Genomic DNA, 16,733 nt, shown 5'->3' with positions numbered 1-16,733 from the left:
TATCCATCCATTTACGTCTCATCTACTAAGTGTGATGGGAAGGGCCACAAACACAGAGCAAGGCTGATCAGCTTCAAAACCTGTGACTCAGTTTCTTCCCTGATAGGGCAGGACAGTGATGCCCCAGGACTGCAGCTGTAGTTGCATTTGCAAAGTATTCTGCCTACGTATCCTCCTTGGATTCCTCCCAAGCTAAGAACGGCAGGTATCAGGAACTGCAGCAAGCCCCATATGCAACTTATAGCAAAATATCCCACTGAAACGATAGGTGCTAAGCTTCACTAACAGTTGAGGTCACAATGCACATTTTATTTTGATTAGTTCCTATGACTCTTTCCAATTAGTTTTAACCCAGCAACACTGCTTTCCAAGGTGTAGACCTGTGATAACTGGCGATTTCAGTATTGAGAGGGAGTTTTAACGACTCATGGTAAAATGCAGAAAAGAAAAAAATTTATCCAAAAGCCTCTTTATGCAGGTCTCAAGATACAACCAAAGTTACCTGGATACTCTCCTGAGTTTGAAAGTGATATATCAAAACTGAAAATAGTTAAGAGAATTATGATTAACCATTACTATGTAGAGACTAGGGTCACCTGAAATGCATAAGTTAGGCTCATTCTGTGAGTTTCCTTTCCCCTAGCAAAATCAACCAGGGATGCCCAAATGTTTATTTGAGGGCTTCCCCTTCAAGTCATTCAGGTCTACTATTACAAGAGAATGAGAAATTCACTGTGACTATATGTTTAGTGTTATAGTTACTTTAACAGGGATCTCAAAAACTAGCCTTTGTGACAGAGAATTCCAGATTTTATTTTATTTTTAAAGATTGAAAAAAAAAAAACACACCCGGGATAAAAATTTCGTTGATTAATAAAGCTTTGAAAAACGAAGCGAGTCGTTCCCGGACCCAGTGGTGAACTTGAACTTGTGAGCTTGAACTTGGAAATGGGGTTTTGACAAGGGCCACTGTGGGAAACAAGGGTCTGAACCGATCTTCAGACACCACCTGCCCCGTTTTATTCCCCACCCCCCTCAAGTGTTCAAGTGGCAGACAAAATAAATTACCATAAATTATACGCCAAGGCAACTTAAAAACAACACAATTCGACGCGAGGCTGAGTGTCCCTCGATCCTTGGGGAGGTGTGTAACACTGTGCGCGCTTTTGGCCGCAGGGCCGGCGGGCGGAGACGGCTCACACGTCGGGATAGTTGCAGTAATACACCGCGGAGCTGGCATCGGACACCACCGAGGACAGGGCCCCGTGGCCGTCGGGCAGGGTCACGCCGGCGTCGTGTCCTGGGTAGGGGAGCCCCATCTCCGGCTTGCACACGAAGTGCAGGTACTGTTCGAACTCTGTGCGCTCCACCTCCCCGAGTAGCTCGGCCGGAGCGCCCGGTTCTGCGCTGTCCCGGCAGTGTAGCGCCTCTGGCGGGGGCGACGGCTGCCCCGGGCCGGGCGGGGGCGGCTGCGGCGGCATCTGGAAGCCGCGTCCCCCGCCTCCTGCCGCCGCCGCCGGGGAGCCCACGGGGCCGTAGTACATGTGCAGGGCGCTGGGGGGCGCGAGGAGGCCCGGCATGGCGGGGCCCGCAGTCTCCGGGCCCAGCCGCGGGTGCAGGGGCCCCGCGCCGGGTGGCTCCGGGGGCCCAGCGTAGTCCGCGGCCGGGGCGTAGCTGTAGGGCCCAGGGGCCGGACAGTCCGCAGGCAGCGGCGCGGCAAAGAAGGCCGGGTCGGGTTCCACGCCGTCCAGCGGGGACGTGTCGGGCGTGGGCAGAGGGTAGCCGTCGAGCTGGGGCGCGCCCAGGCCCGGGCAGTCGCGGTAGTGGCCGCCCAGGTGCGGGGGCAGCAGCGGCGGGCCCGCGGGGAAGCCCTGCTCCGGGAAGGGCAGGCCCAGGCCGTCCATGGCCACGCGGCCGCCCTCGGGGCCCAGCGCGGCCGCCGGCGGCTCGGCCAGGCCATGCAGGAAGCCGCCCTCCACCCGCTTCAGCCGCTTCACCTGCTTGCGCCGCCGCGGCCGGTACTTGTAGTTGGGATGGTCCTGCATGTGCTGGACGCGCAGCCGCTCGGCCTCCTCCACGAACGGCCGCTTCTCCGCCAGCGTTAGCGCCTTCCACGACTTGCCTGCGGGACGCGGGGTGGACCGGGCCGCGGGTTTAGCGTCTGAGCCCGCGCTCCCAGGCCCAACCCGGCACTACCGCCTCCCTGCGACCTCGGCTGGTGCCACTCCCGGGGCGGGGGAAGGGATTAAGGGAAAGGCTGAAGGTTGGGGCTGTGGAGGCAGGGCACTGGGCGAAGACAAGAGATCTCGGGCCCTCCAAGACATTCCCCCCATCCCCCCCCCCCACCGCCTTTCTGTCGCTCCTGGAAGCGGCTTCCCGCTCACCACCCGCGCTTGTTCGAGGAACTGGCCAGGAGTCGGGGGAACGGGCGACCCACCCAGCCCCGCGCCAGGGTGCCCTCGCCGCCGTTGGGATGCGCGGGGAGCCGCCTGCCCGGAGCCCCGGCCGACGGTGAACCCGGGGGCCAAAGCCCAAAGCCTCTTGGAGACTAGGAGATCGGGCAGCGGGAAGAAACAAGGTCCCCAGGGAAGGACGTGGGGGCCGCGCACCCGCAGCCTCGGGCGCAAGGTCCGCACCCTCTGAGCCTCAAGGTTCGCCGGGCCTGGGCCCCGGCGCGGACTCACCCAGCATCTTGCTCAACTCGGCGTTGTGCAGATCTGGGTTCTGCTGCGCCAGGCGCTTGCGCTCGTCCTTCGCCCACACCATGAAGGCGTTCATCGGCCGCCGGATGCGAGACTCGCCCTTCGCTCGGCCCGCCGGCCCGGCCGGCGCCCCGCCGCTCGCCGCCGCCTCGCCCTTCATCTTCATGTCCCCGAGAGGACTCAGCGACTCGGCCCAGGGACAGGGGCCCAGGCCGGCCATCACGGCGGGCAGCGCGCTCCGGGGCTGGCTCTGCTCGTCACTGGCGTACCCCGCATCCGGGCTGCTCATGGCGCTCCAGCCCAGCCCCGCGCCCCGCAACCCTCTGCCGGACACGCCGCCTCCCCCTGCCGGGGGGAGGGGGTGGGGAGCGAGACAGGAGATGCCCGGCGGGCCGCTCGCGTCCTCCGGCCGGACCCAGCCGCCCGCGTCCCTGGCAGAGATCGATCGCAGACCCTGGCGCAACCCGCGCCCCCGCCAGCCCAGTGCCACTGCGGGCGCCCCCCGGCCGCGGGCCTTTTCTGCACAGACCCGGCCAATGGAGCGGCGGGGGCGGGCCGGCCGGCGATGTTAGGCCCACGCCCAGCCCGCCGCCCAGGTCCCAAGTTTCAGCTCAACCCCACGCCCGCCCTTCCCCCCTCCCCGGCCCCGCGCCCAGGGCGACACCTGCCCCTGAGAAAACGGGTTGGAGCCGGGCTTTGGCGCCGCGTCGGCGGCTCCCACCCTCCAACGGGGACCCCCTGATCAACCTTCTAGGGTGCTGATCGCCCTGCTGCCTAGAAATACTTGGCCACCGCAGTCCGGATCGAAGCAGGAAGCACCCACTCAACCTGGAGCTGAGGAGGTTTCAGCAGTGGGGGGCTCGCCTTCTTCCCAGAGTCCCACGGACATCGTCTCCAAACTGGAAAATACTCTCTCCCCAAGGACTCGACGTACCTGTATTATATTCAAAATGCTATGTCCGAGGTAAATTCTACTTTCGAAAACAAGGTTACAAATCCTGAAGAATTTTTTTTTTTAAGCTTTATCCAAAGAGACTAACCCACCCTTGAAAATGTGTACAGGAAATGTTTAATAAACTTAACAAAATGTCCTCCTATGTGTTCAGAAAAAAAAGGAAGATTTAGTTTTGATTTCGTAAATGTGGTAAAGATAGCGATATTTATCTAAACGCCTGTCGAATGGAGGAAATAAAGCAACTTTTGAGGAACAAAATACTTGTGGCCCTTGGAATCTGTTTAAGGTATTGGGAGGGGGTGGGTTCTTCAGTGTTTCTCAAGACTGGAATGAAAACTTTTAAGATTTAAACTTCTGTTTAAATTCGAGAGGACTTTTTTGTGGGTTTGTAAACAAACCCTTCTGTCAAATTTACATACAGCACACCAAACATCAGCCAACAAGTTTATCCTTATAACCCTGTGAGGTAGAGCCCATTCTGTCTTACAGGAGAGGAAGCTGAGGCCCAGCGACGTTAACGGCCTTGCCCACTAGCACAGCACTGGGGAGTGGAATTCACCTCCAGAAGTCTCCCCTCAGACTTGGTGCTATTAACCACTAACCCAAGCTGTTGTATTTGTGTATTTGTTTATGTGTTGTGTTGTTTGCTAAAGCAGTGCCCACAGCCGCTCCTGCATATATAGACAACTTTTATCAATCTCCACAACAGATTTGTTTTGCTTACTGTGAAGAGATGATGGAAACTAGGGCTTACATCCGGGATCTGGGAGGTAAGGCCTGAAGCTTGCAGTGTGGCATTGCTTGACAAGTAGTCTATCAAGACTGCTTACTGGGGGCATTCATAAAAACAAAGAAAAAGGCTTTGAAAGCAATTGGCCTTTAGTTTCTCTGAGTTTGCTATTTCTCCGAAGAACTTCTGCACACTTGTTTCAAGCCAACTTAATTCCTTGAGGATCTATGACGTTGGCTGCCCCCCACCCCCACCTTCAGTGGCCAAAAAGTGGTTCTGGTTCCTGGGTCTCTGAGATTCAGACAAGAAAAAAAGTTAATCTGCTTAAGGAAATAATAGAGAAGTGTTATTTTTAATAGATGGTTTTGAAACAACTGATAATCTTAAACACATTTAACTGATTATGCACTTTTCCTTTAAGAGCTTATTTTTCCGTAAGAGAAAAATATGGGCTTGAAAATTAAGCATAATTGCATTGCAACTGGTTATCTAAGTAAGGAAACTATAGGAATAGAGAGAACAAATTAAACCTGTAGGGCCTTGTTCCTTTATGTTTTCTTGGCAATCACATCTAACTTTGTTGCAAAGTAATAAATATTTTCCAAAGTTCTCAAAGCAGGATTTTCTGTTAGGGCAAAAGTTTTGTGAACTAATAGGAGTTTTCTTAAAATATCGATGGAAAAACCAAACAAAAATAATGCCTGTTCCAGACTACATTTATCTTTCTAGATGAATCTATTTGATGAATTCCATTAAAAAAAAAAAACATAGGGTACAGGAGATGCAATCCAGGTGTGAATTCAAAAAATATATATGCACAGGTTTACCCTGTACATTTTATTCATCCTTGGGTGCCTCTTGGCCACCTGATTACAGGAAGAGGTGCCAAGAAGGTCGAGAAACTGATGGGAGTTTCTTGTTATTACCTGCACTTGTTCTTGGAGTCTAACTACTGGTTTTCTTTTTTTTTTAAGATATTGAGAAATTAGGTGAGAGCACAGGATGCATAGGATGGAGATGTAGCTTTAGATTTTGGTGTCCCCCCACCCCCTACTTATTGTAACACTCTCCCTTGGAGTTATAAAGTGACGATTTACTTATATTTACAAGAGAGGAATTGTGGTGCCTTTCCAAGACGAGTCCCTCCTGCAGGCGGTTACCTGTGTTTCATCCAGGCTTCTGATCCTGCTTTTGTCATAGATTTGAGGGGAGCGTGTTGGGGTGGGGGGTGGCGGCGCCGCAGACCGTCCACGAGGTGTGTGTGGACTCTTCTATTTCAGTCTCTTAACTAAACGCGGCGTTGGAAGTCGAGTTCTGGATGTTATCAGAGCCAGCCACAAATGCCACATGAAAAGCAGCAAACATCCGGAGTGGCTTCCTGCTAGCCTTGCTTTTCTCATCACGAGAGATTTACGCGGGGGGAGGGGGGCAGACAGATTGGCGAGGAGGAGCCGTGTCCACCCGCCCGCGTGGCCGGAGCGCGCGGGGACTGGGACCTCTGACTTCTGGCTGCTAATCCATGCCCAGTCCCCAGGCTGGGCCCAAGGCTGGAAAGTCTGGGCAAGGACGCGACTAGCGCGGTGCGAAGCCATGCCCGTTACCCCGCCGGGCCCGTGGCCGGCGGGCGCAGCGAAGAATCCGGGTAGGTGGTGAGCAGCGGTTCGGACCCCTGCGTGACCAGGCACCGGCCCTGGGTTTCCTGCAGGCTTTTGTGTTTCGATGCTCGGGAAGCGGGAGCCGGACGAAGGACGCTTCGGCCTCCGGGGAAGGCCGTGGGCACCCGGGCAGCCCCGCTCGGCTCGAGGGCGGAGGGAAAGGGGGGGCACGCCGCGGGCACCGGGAACCGACAGACAATGGTATCCCCGGAACAAAGAACAACAATCAGGTCTTCGCGTTTATAAGTCGCGTGCCCGCGGCTGCCTCCGGGAGCCGAGCGGAAGGCGGCGCGCCGCACGGAGCGCGCCTGGGGCTCCGCACTGCCCAGGTAGGGCCGCGCGCCGGCTCTGCGTATCGCTCGCGGGTATTCCTGGTCCCCCGGCGGGTCCCCAGCGGGTCCGCGAAGCGAGGTTCAAAGTCGCGGGTGAGATGGGAGGGGTGGGGAAGAAGGAGGGCCCGGGAGATCGCGGCCACCAGCTCCCGCCGCGAGGCCCCCGAGGGCCAGAGCCCCGCCGCCTCTCACCTGGCGCTCTACCCTGCCTTTGGGGCGCCCGCCTCTCCCGCGGGGCCGAGAGGGCTTTGGGGACGCTCGCTCCCCACCAGGACAGGAGACTTGAGTTCTGCTCCCACGCCCTCTCCCCCGCCCTCCGCCAGCATCCCGCCCCAGCATCCCGCCTGGTCCGCGGACCCCTCGAGGTCTCCCCGAACCCCGCCCCAGCAGCCGGCGACTCCCGGACCGTCACCCAGTTCCCGCTCGGCCGCGCCCGGGGCTTGCACAGGAGAAGCAGGAAATGCGCTGTTCCCGGTCCGTTTCCCTGCTCAGTAACTGGTCTCCGCGGGGGGTGTTTCTTGTATTCCCCCCTCCGCCTCCCGCCCCAGCTTGGGTCCCCGGGTGGGAGTGCTGACAGCTTCCCCTTACTCCCCGGCTTGGAGAACCTCAGACTCCGCAGGGGGAGGCATCAGGGGTGAAGGCAAGGCACCAGCTCATCCTGAGGACGGATTACGGCCGCACACTAGTCTGCTCACCACCCACTTCATCTCTGGCCTCTCTGAGCTCTAACTGCAATCTCAGTAGCTGTTCCTGTGCGCCCACTTCTGCTGACACCCCAGTCCCACTTTCCTTGCACCCAGGAAAGGCCCGGGCTTTCCTGGTGGAGCTGTGTCGTCAGCTGAGCAGACAGGCTTAGCAGCAGCAGGACGTCCCCCGGGAGCAGACACCTGCACATCGGCCCCCTCTTCCCCCAGCCGGGAGCAGACAAGGCCCCTGCATCTTAGAAATGCCCAGTGCGGTACCATTAGTCTTCCCCTCTGATTGATTCGCGTGCAGCCCAGGTAGAATCTAGGCCCTCTCTACCTCAATTACTTGTTCCTGGCATGGAAAGGTGATGCTGACACCTCTAGGCCAAGCGCTCTGAATTTTTTTTTTTTTTCCCTCTAGTAGAGGTCCTGCAATCGGTGGCCTTTCTACCCTGTAAACTGGCTTGCCAAGCTTCCCTAGTCAGCAGGGCTGGATTTTGCCAGGTGGTTGGTTAGGGCAAGGTGTGCATCCTGTGATCATGGGAGTGATCAAAGTGAATAGGCTATAGGACAGGCCACTCCTGACACACTCATTACCCACCCTCCCGTGCAACTTGAACCACAACCACAAGCCTATCAGATTTGGAAATGGAGCCAGAGTCAGCTCCGGTGTTTCTAAACAGCAGAGAACCTGAGTCCTGTTGGATTCCTCTGCAGTCAGTGTTGGGTTGACCTCGGTTACATGAATTTTCTTCTCTGCCCATTTCTAGACCTTGCCAACAGCTTTATCAGCACTCTTTAATGGCCTCTTTATTGGAATATAGTTGATTTACAATGCTGTGCTAGTTTCAGATGTACAGCAAAGTGAATCAGTTATACATATATCCATTTTCTTAAAAGATTCTTTACCCATATAGGTCATTGCAAAGTATTGAATAGAGTTCCCTGTGCTATACCATAGGTCCTTAGCTCTCTATTTCATATATAGTGTATGCGTACATCAATCCCAGTCTCCCAGTTTATCCCTCACCTCAACAGCCTGTTTATATCCCTCTTGCATACACAGTCCATTGGTTTGTAGTAAATGCTCAGGGATACTATAATAATTGTTTTTTTAAAAAACTTTTTATTTTGTATTGGAGTACAACCAGTTAACAATATTATGATAGTTTCAGGTGGACAGCAAAGGGACTCAGCCATACATACACATGTATCCGTTCTCCCCCAAAATCCCCTACCATCCAGACTGCCACAGTTGTTCTTGATTAGATTGTGGAGTCATCTTCTTTGGAGGCAAGGCACTAAGAATTATCTCTGTAAACCTCTGTTTTCATCTGAGACACATCTGTGTAGACACACAGTCATCAGACTTCAGGCCTGCAATATCCTCTCTCACCGTCTTCTTTGCCAGAGGTTCAATCTCCAGGCACTAAACACCGGAAATCTCACTTTTCTGAGGTCAAGTCCTCTGGCTTTTCTGAACCCACTCAGCATGTAAGTCCAGGCTAAGAATGTACTTGGAAAATTTTGCATGTGGATATGTGCATACATAGATTTCTGTCTTTGGGGGACTTTTCAAAACCCAAACCTTTGGTGTTAATTTCTTTGTAGTCATAGATTACAGTTTACAAAGCAGTTGCTTGTAGGTTAACTCATTTGAGTGTCAGGAGAGCCCTGGAGGGAGGCAGGGCAACAGAGAAGGAGATTGAGCAAGGATTCTCGGACCAGCTATTTGCCCTTGCTGTTAACAGTGGTGGGTCTTGAGTTTCTTTCCATGCCCTGTCTGTGCCAGTGAATAGACCTTATGGGATTTGTAGAAACTCAATAAAACCAGAACGTAGGAAGGCATGGGTTAAGGACTTTAGCACAGAAACTTCCAGTGTGGTTCCTAATCAGATCACGATCGCAGGATCGTTTTGTTTTGTTTTTTAAATATCATAGCTGCAGAGCTGTAACAAGAAAACATTTTCATTTAGAAGATTTGTAATTAGGTATTTTATTAGATCACATAATCAAAGCCCGAGATGACATCTCATATATTTTGAGTATCATTTTATACAAACAAATTCTAATTCAGCTGAAAAAATGAAAACAATTCAGAGTTATACGGGGATAAAGTTCAGATATAAAGATGTTGAGCTCTCTGAAGCTCTGCTCTTGTACTTCATTCAGACTGAAAGAGACATAGTTAACTATATCGAGTTGTGTGGCATTGTCACATGTTTAAAGTCTAAGCTGCTGGTCTCCTCTACACCTGTAGCTGACCAAACCTTTGGAGCAAAACATACATGTAGCAGCTAGGTAAATTCCCTTCATGTATACTGTTGTTTGGGAGAGAAATGGATGGCAAATATTATCAACTCTATTTTATGAAGTGGAAAATTAAAGCATGGAGCAATTAGGTGATTTCCTTGTTTTCAAACCAGTCTAAGAGACGAGAGAATCATCTGTTCATTTAATCAACCAATAATTCCCCCAGTACCAGTAAATCTAAGGCACAGTACAGCATGGTATATTGGTTACAACCACAGGTTTAGGAGTCCAACTCCTTGGGATTGAACCCTAGTTCTGCAGCTCACCAGCTGCGCATCCTTGGACATATTGCTGAATCTTTCTGTACCAACTCTGTAAAATGAAGAATTATAGTAATGGTCTCAGAGAATTTTATGTGGATTAAATGAGCTAATTGTTCACTAACGGCTTAGACTATGACCTAACACATAGTAAGTGTTACACAGGTATTTCATAATAAAATAAAATTTAAATTAATGAATGTGTGCACGTGAAGACATACTGGGAGAATAAATAAGAAAAGGTGACCGTGATACAGAATGTATGTACATTGTAACAGCTAAAACAAATGTTTTCAACGAAAAAATATTGTAACATCTGTGATAATGAGTAATAACTAACATTATCATGTTTTAATCAAAATTATTTGTTATGCTGGCAAAAGCTTTTCTAGAGGTGTATTAACTATTGTGCATTTTCTAATTACATTTGAAATGTCAACATTTTTACTTTGGTGGTAAAGTAGAGTGTTTTATGCATGTCAGTCTTCTAAAACTCAGTTAAGACTGGCCAGGAAAAAAAAAAAAGACAGAATTGTAAAACATTCAGTACTCCACTAAAAGATCTTTGAAATTCAAAGACACCTTGCAGTGAGCATTTAACCTGGGTTAAATTCTTCTCCTAAAGGCACAGAGAAAAGTTTAATTTTGAGAACTATGCCCGGGACTCACATGTTTAAAGGAAAAAAGACCCATGAATGTACATGCCCTGCCTAGCTCTTTCAGTATAAAAAGATCCCAAAGTCTTGTCTTTATTGTTCAGTAACTTTCTGCCAGGTAATTGCGAGTCACTTCAAACTGCCTCATTTTCAGTGTTCTCAGATAAGAAAGGAGAAAATATCCAATCTCTTACCCACTGTTCCAGGTAAAAAAGAGAACAAATGATCACTCAGTTTTGCAGAATAAGAGTGCTCAGTGAAACAGGGCTCATGTGTCTGCAGATGTATGGGTCTATGGACATTCAGAGAAGGTTTTTTGTACATTAAAGAAAACTAGCAAATTGAGATAAAATGGAAATAGAGATTGTAAAGAAGACTGTACTGCTTTGGGTAATAATGGAATGCTGCTGTTCTGAAAGCAAAAATGTTTTAAAAGACTGCACAACAGGTCCCACCTTTCGTCCAGGACAAACCAGGTTCTGTTTTTGTGAACTAAGGCTCTGGATTTACTGAACAGCCATTATTTTAGTAAATATCGATTATTTCAGTGGTTACTTTTTTTTTTTTTCTTCTTTCTCCCCAGTGGCTAATTTAAAACTGAAATTTGGAGACAAACAGACAACCGGTTCTTTTTTTTACACTTTCTTATTATTAATATGTAACACTTCCTTGGAACTCACCTGACATATACAGGGAGTCCTAGGGCTGAAGAGAACTGCATAACCCACCCTTACTGTTCAGGTTCTGTAAAATTACCCCAGTGAGAGCTTGGACACAGGGGAATGCCTTATATAGGAAATAACATATATTAAATGCTAATATATGAATGCACTTGTTACTCATACAGCTATTCTAGTACACAGCATTCTTTTTAAATCACTTATTTTAAAATAACCTCAAATTTACAGAAAAGTTGCAAGAATAGTATAAAGAAGACTCTCCAATTTCTTAGCATTTTACCTCTTTTGACTTCATCTTGATTTAAAACAACAAAAATTTCCCTACATTTGCTGTCTCTCTTGCTCTTTTTAAAAAAGTAAGTAAATGGATATAACAATATAAATATGTAGTCATATTTATCATAGAGCATACTGACATATACCGATACATTGTAGATACTACCTAAATATGTACTACATCTATATAGCATGTTATATATTAATACCTATGTGTGTATGTCTGAATGTGTGCGATTAGCCTTTTTTCTGAACCACCTGAGAGCAGGCTGAGACATAATGTCTCATTCAGTCTAAATACTCAAGAGAACATTCTCCCATATAACCAGCCATCAAATAGCCAACATATTGGTTATTTGGAAATAGCATTCCTACCTAAGCTGCTTGCCCAATTCACATTTTGCAAACAAAGTCCCTTTCTTTTGGTCCAACATTCTATCCAGGATCACATATTGCCCCTAGGTACCATGTCTCTTTAGACTTCCATCTTTTCTAATAGTTCTTAATGGTTTTCAAGAGTGCAGGTCTTTTATTCCATAAGGGTCTCACACGCAGTCTTTCTGGTCTGGGCTCCTGCGTTCCTGGCAGGAAAACTACAGAGACGGTGATGTGCCCCTCCCAGAGCATGACAAGGGAGGCTGTCTGAAGCCTCATCATACTGCTGAGTTAACCTTGACCACCTGACCAGCTGGTGTCTGCCCAGTTTCTCTAGCTTCAAATCATCATTTTCCCCCAATGCAATGGATAAGTATTTTCTGTAGGGGGAACTGTGCCCTGTATTATACCAATATCCTCATCAAGCCTCCACCCACCTGCCTTAGCATCTGCTAAGATGGGTGACAAAGGGTGGTTTTGAATTCCCATCATTCCTCTGTATTTATGTGTTCCTTCTGCTGTAAGAAAGTTTTCCTTTCCTTTATATTAGCATAGGCCATAGGTTCCTTCTTCACTCAGTGCTTTATTGTCCTTAATTAATATTATTTGTTTGAATGCTCAGGTTGTCACCGATTTGGCATGTGGGGCACCTTTTAAGCTAGCTCCTGTATCCTTTTGATTTGTCCTAATCATCCTTTGACTATTTCTTTATACTTTAGCATAACAAAATATTCCAGGCTTGGGACATCCCTGGCAGTCCATGCTTCCAGTGCAAGGGGAGTGGGTTTGATCCTTGATCTGGGTAACTAAGATCCCACAAGCCACATGAGGCGTCCAAAAAGTGAAAAAAAAGAATTAGAAAGAAAGAAAGAAATTCCAGGTTCTTCTTGTATTTTCCTGACTCAACCCTGATTCAGTCATTTCTGCATGAGTTGAGAGCATCTTTTAATGAAAGAGGGTGTTTAGAAACGAGAATCTGGGTTCTCATGAGTACTGGGCTATCATCATTTCTAGATACTCTCAACAGTATATATATATATGTGTGCATCTTGCATATATCTGTAGCTATTTTTATCTTCCTCCCCAAATTATTAAAACGCTGAGTTACTTGAAGATTCCTCCAATTCTGATCCAACATATGAGGGTTCTTGCTAGCCTGCTGCCTCTCTGTATTTCTAAATGCCTTTTCTGAATGTAAAGAACCTGGCTCCCACTACCCTAATATAACTGCCATTTGCTTGCTGTAATCCCGGCCACCCCACCTGCCTGCTCTTGACTTCCAGGGCAGCACCTCTGTGCAGGTCTCCTGCAGCGCTCCACTGTTTCCATGTTCAAAAGCAAGGCAAAAACATAATAATTACTTGCTTAAATTTATCTTTAAATTGTGTATGTGTGCTCAGTCATGTCTGACTCTCTGCGACCCCGTGGATTGTAGCCAGCCAGGCTCCTCTGTCCACGGGATTTCCAAGGCAAGAACCCTGGAGTGGATTGCCATTTCCTCCTCCAGGGGGTCTTCCTGACCCAGGGATTGAGCCCAAGTCTCCTGAGTTTCCTGCATTGGCAGGCAGGTTCTTTACTGCTGAACCACCAGGGAAGCCATTTTTCAATTATTTTAAGTATAAAATGTGACCATAAACTATAATAACAAAAGTTCCTTCTTTACTGCTTTTCCTTGGTGGCAAATTCCTCAGGATTCAATTAAAAACAAAATTACAAGGGATTATTTTTGTCTGTTTGGAGTGGGGTCACACACAGTTTTGAGACTATAAGTTTGATCTCAAAATACAAAAAAATGTTTCTTTTCAGTCATGGCCAGAACAAAAACTAGAAATTGGCTTGACCTAATGGGCTTTCTTTTACTAAAAATGATAAGAAAGGGCAGTAAGAATTAAACAGTATTTTTTCAGAAGCGTTCACAGAACTTGTGGCAGTTTTGAGGAAATACTTCGTAAGTACGCAGCCTCTCCCCTCTTGTCAGCCACACCCACACACACATTACTCTCCATGATCTTAAATGAAGAAAATAATGCATACCAAGTCAGATTTCATGACTTGCCCCAAGTTCAGAGGTTGGCCAATCTAATTTACACTGCTTCTATGCATGACTGAATTCCCATGAGTCATTTTCATCTTCAGAGAGAGAGTTCTGTGGAACCATGTTAACATGAAGACCAATCCCCTGAGCCTTCAGATGAGGCTCAGGCCGCCCCCCCCCCGCCCCCCACACCGCCTTCCATGGCTGTTTCTCCTTGCAGAGCTCAGGACAACCCTGAAGGTGAGCAAATCCAAGGACCTCTCTCCTTGACTCATCTTTCCTTTTTTTCCAAAGCTAAAGGAGGAAAATGTTACTGTGTCCTTTCTACAGAAAGTGTGATGATAAAACATCCCAGGGCTAGAAAAGGCAGGCTCTAGTTAAGCAAAGACTAGAAGCATGAACGCTTGAACAAATATTTAATCATATGGGTATGTATTAACTGGTTTGGGCATTATATGTAGTGAGACTCACCAAACATATCTGATATACCAGTTCAGTTTTAGGGTGGTCGTTCATACTGAAGCTTTAATTCTTAAGAGCAGGTTAAGTCTTCAGTAGTTCAAGGACCTCTGCTAATTTGATTTTGCCAATACTTATTGTATGCAACAAACGAATTATAATAGTATATTTATGAAGAAAATTAGTAAATACTTTCCAACACCTCCACTTAGCCTTTGAGTTGGGTACGTTTTACTAGTGAACATTTCCGATGCAAGTGCATAACATAGATACCCTGTGCATTACAACAGCCTGTACAGCCACATACACCTCACATTCAGGGACTCTCTCCTTTCCGTCTACCCCTCTCTCACTGCTCTCTGCCTCCTTCGCTATATTCCTGCCAACTGGCCTCTGGCTGCTTCTAAAACATGCCAAGTTCCTTCCTCCTTGAAGCCTACAATCTCTTCCATCTGTGTGGAACCAAGGTCCCCCAGATTCTGCTATGGTTAGCCCCCTCCTCCAAAGACACCAACTCCAGGAGACCGTCCTACATAAAACAGCCAATGTCTGCCACTGCCCCCACAAACTCGTCAGACTCTCTTCTCCCACTTGGTTTATAATTTCCTAAAGTACCTGTTCCTGGCAGTCATCACGTTTTTAAATCGGTTTATTGTCTCTCTTTCCCCATTAAAATGCTAACTCCCTGAGATGCTATGGGTGCTGTGCATTGCCCTATCCCTGAACCCAGGGATACATCAACAAGATTTGTTGAATGAATGAAACACAGCCCAAGACAGCTCATCAGAGGATTTCCCCCTGCCAAAGCTGCAGAGGCTTTGACTACTGGTTGGTCTTTTGCACAGTCATTCATTTTTCTTGAAAACACCCTTTTCACTGAGAGCTTGTATCGCTCCTAGCTAAAGCCTCATCCTGTCACTTTAAGAAGAGGAATGCCCCCTCTGGACACGTATTTCATTAACAGAGTATTATCTCCCAGAGTAACTAAGCACTTTCAAAAGAAGGGTGATGGTTACAAGAGCCCCTAAATAATTTGGGCTGATTAGGTATCTTAATCCAGTTGCCAGTTAATTGTGTTTGTTTGTGATCAAGAATATGATTTTCACCTAGCCCCCCTCCACAATCTCGCTGTGTTTGGAGAAGGCCATCTTGGTATCTGCAGCGGGCTCTTTGAAGGTGTTTGCCGAGGAGGTGGGACCGCAGCGCTCACCTGGAGCCAGGAGCTGGAGGAAGGCATGTCGGCCCAACCACCTGCGGGTGGACTTAGCGAGATCCCACCGCCCACCGCAAACAGCCTGGAGATCTGAAGACCCGAGCCCAGCCCCACCCGCTCCCTCCTCGCCCAGGTCACTATTTCTGGAGGGAAAATGACTCCTCCGGGCTTGAAAAGCTGATGAGAATGAAGGGTGGTCCGAAACGGACCTTCTGAAAGTAGCCGCGCAGAAGGATCAGGTTTCCCCTTTATTCCAAATCTGTCACCCACTGACACTTTTAAAATACAAAAAAAAAAAAAAAAAAGAAAAGAAAAAAACCTAGAAAAATAAAATAACGAAGTCAAGCAAAATATTAATACGAGCTCACACTTTTTATTAGGAGGATCCTCAGACATCAACCTGCTCTCAATTGCTCCCAAAGCTCCGAGCTGCTTTCCGCATCCCGCCGCAGACCTCAGCCCTCTGGTTCGAGGGCTGTTTCCACCGCAACCGCATCCCGGAATCCCAGCCCAGACCCGGGTGGGTCAGACCTCAGCCCCTTGCCCTCGACGGAAGACTGGCCTTAAACCTGCAGTCCTCTCTTCACTTTGCAGTTTTAGATCCCTACTTCCTTATTTAATTTTTAAAAAGGATATACTAATGGATATTATGAGTGATATTAGATGAGAACTTCTGTCACAGATAAGCATCAACTCAACAATAAGTGGTTTATTGACATTATTCACTGTTAAACACTGGGGTTGTTTACCTTGACAGCTGGGTCTGGGCAGTGGCTCTGAGTGGGGTAGGGGTGGGGGCTCCCTGAAAGCATTCAGCTTCGCTGCTGGGGGGCTCATGTTGGGGCGGGAGGGGGCGCCTGGCCAGCGAGGTGGGGGCGAAGAGGAGAGAGCGGGCAGACGGATCACTCAGGTTCACTAACCCTTCAGTGATCTGCTTCTATGTCACCGAAGTGAATTCTTTCTTCTGCTGCCAAATAGTTAAAGCTATATTGTTAGCTGTAACTACTCCTAGGCAGCATGTATCTAATATATGGGATATAATATTGGTGATTCAATATAATTTCTATTTTATATAAAATATAGAAATGATATATATAAAATATAAACACTACATTGCACACAATTTATTATATACAATTATTGTATGTCTTGTTATGTATGTATAATAAAAACAAGTGTGTATGAAAGGAAAATGTATATATATATGTATATGTATATATATGTATATATATATATACATTTGTGTTTGTTTTAGCGGTGGGAAAACTGAAGTTTCACATAGTCAGTCTAGGGGATCTGGAACCTGAAGCCAAAGCTAGAGAATGCAGTCCATCACCTAAAGTGTCTGTGGCTGTGACAACACAGGAGCAACAGTGTGCTGCTCCTCTAGGTAGCCAGGGCTAACT

At 48.1% G+C, this 16,733-nt stretch overlaps 2 protein-coding genes across 2 annotated transcripts; one reads left to right on the top strand and one right to left on the bottom strand.

The window, feature by feature from the left end:
• Positions 1-788: 788 nt before the first annotated feature.
• On the bottom strand, positions 789-3,988 carry SOX17 (SRY-box transcription factor 17). Its single transcript, XM_069601017.1, has 2 exons — positions 2,685-3,988; positions 789-2,122 (listed from the first exon to the last, which is right to left on the bottom strand). Exons 1-2 carry the CDS (start codon positions 2,989-2,991, stop codon positions 1,197-1,199), a joined length of 1,233 nt encoding a protein of 410 aa, XP_069457118.1. The 5' UTR covers positions 2,992-3,988; the 3' UTR covers positions 789-1,196.
• LOC138445850 (uncharacterized) lies at positions 3,083-15,678 on the top strand. Its single transcript, XM_069600338.1, has 3 exons — positions 3,083-3,256; positions 5,964-6,371; positions 15,225-15,678. Exons 1-3 carry the CDS (start codon positions 3,083-3,085, stop codon positions 15,483-15,485), a joined length of 843 nt encoding a protein of 280 aa, XP_069456439.1. The 3' UTR covers positions 15,486-15,678.
• Positions 15,679-16,733: the final 1,055 nt, after the last annotated feature.

Source organism: Ovis canadensis, chromosome 9, assembly GCF_042477335.2.
Source record: "Ovis canadensis isolate MfBH-ARS-UI-01 breed Bighorn chromosome 9, ARS-UI_OviCan_v2, whole genome shotgun sequence".
In the NCBI taxonomy this organism is placed as follows: domain Eukaryota; kingdom Metazoa; phylum Chordata; class Mammalia; order Artiodactyla; family Bovidae; genus Ovis; species Ovis canadensis.
Note: the sequence above shows the minus strand (reverse complement) of the source record. Positions and strands in the feature narration are given on the sequence as shown.

Excerpts from the sequence above, each read along its gene's own strand:
- LOC138445850 (XM_069600338.1), top strand. The coding sequence starts at position 3,083 with ATGCCCGGCGGGCCGCTCGCGTCCTCCGGCCGGACCCAGCCGCCCGCG. Across the intron at positions 3,257-5,963 it reads CAATGGAGCGGCGGGGGCGG|CGCGGTGCGAAGCCATGCCC; the intron begins GCCGGCCGGCGA and ends GGACGCGACTAG. Across the intron at positions 6,372-15,224 it reads TGGGGCTCCGCACTGCCCAG|CCCCCCTCCACAATCTCGCT; the intron begins GTAGGGCCGCGC and ends ATTTTCACCTAG.
- SOX17 (XM_069601017.1), bottom strand. The coding sequence starts at position 2,991 with ATGAGCAGCCCGGATGCGGGGTACGCCAGTGACGAGCAGAGCCAGCCC. Across the intron at positions 2,123-2,684 it reads CGAGTTGAGCAAGATGCTGG|GCAAGTCGTGGAAGGCGCTA; the intron begins GTGAGTCCGCGC and ends CGCGTCCCGCAG.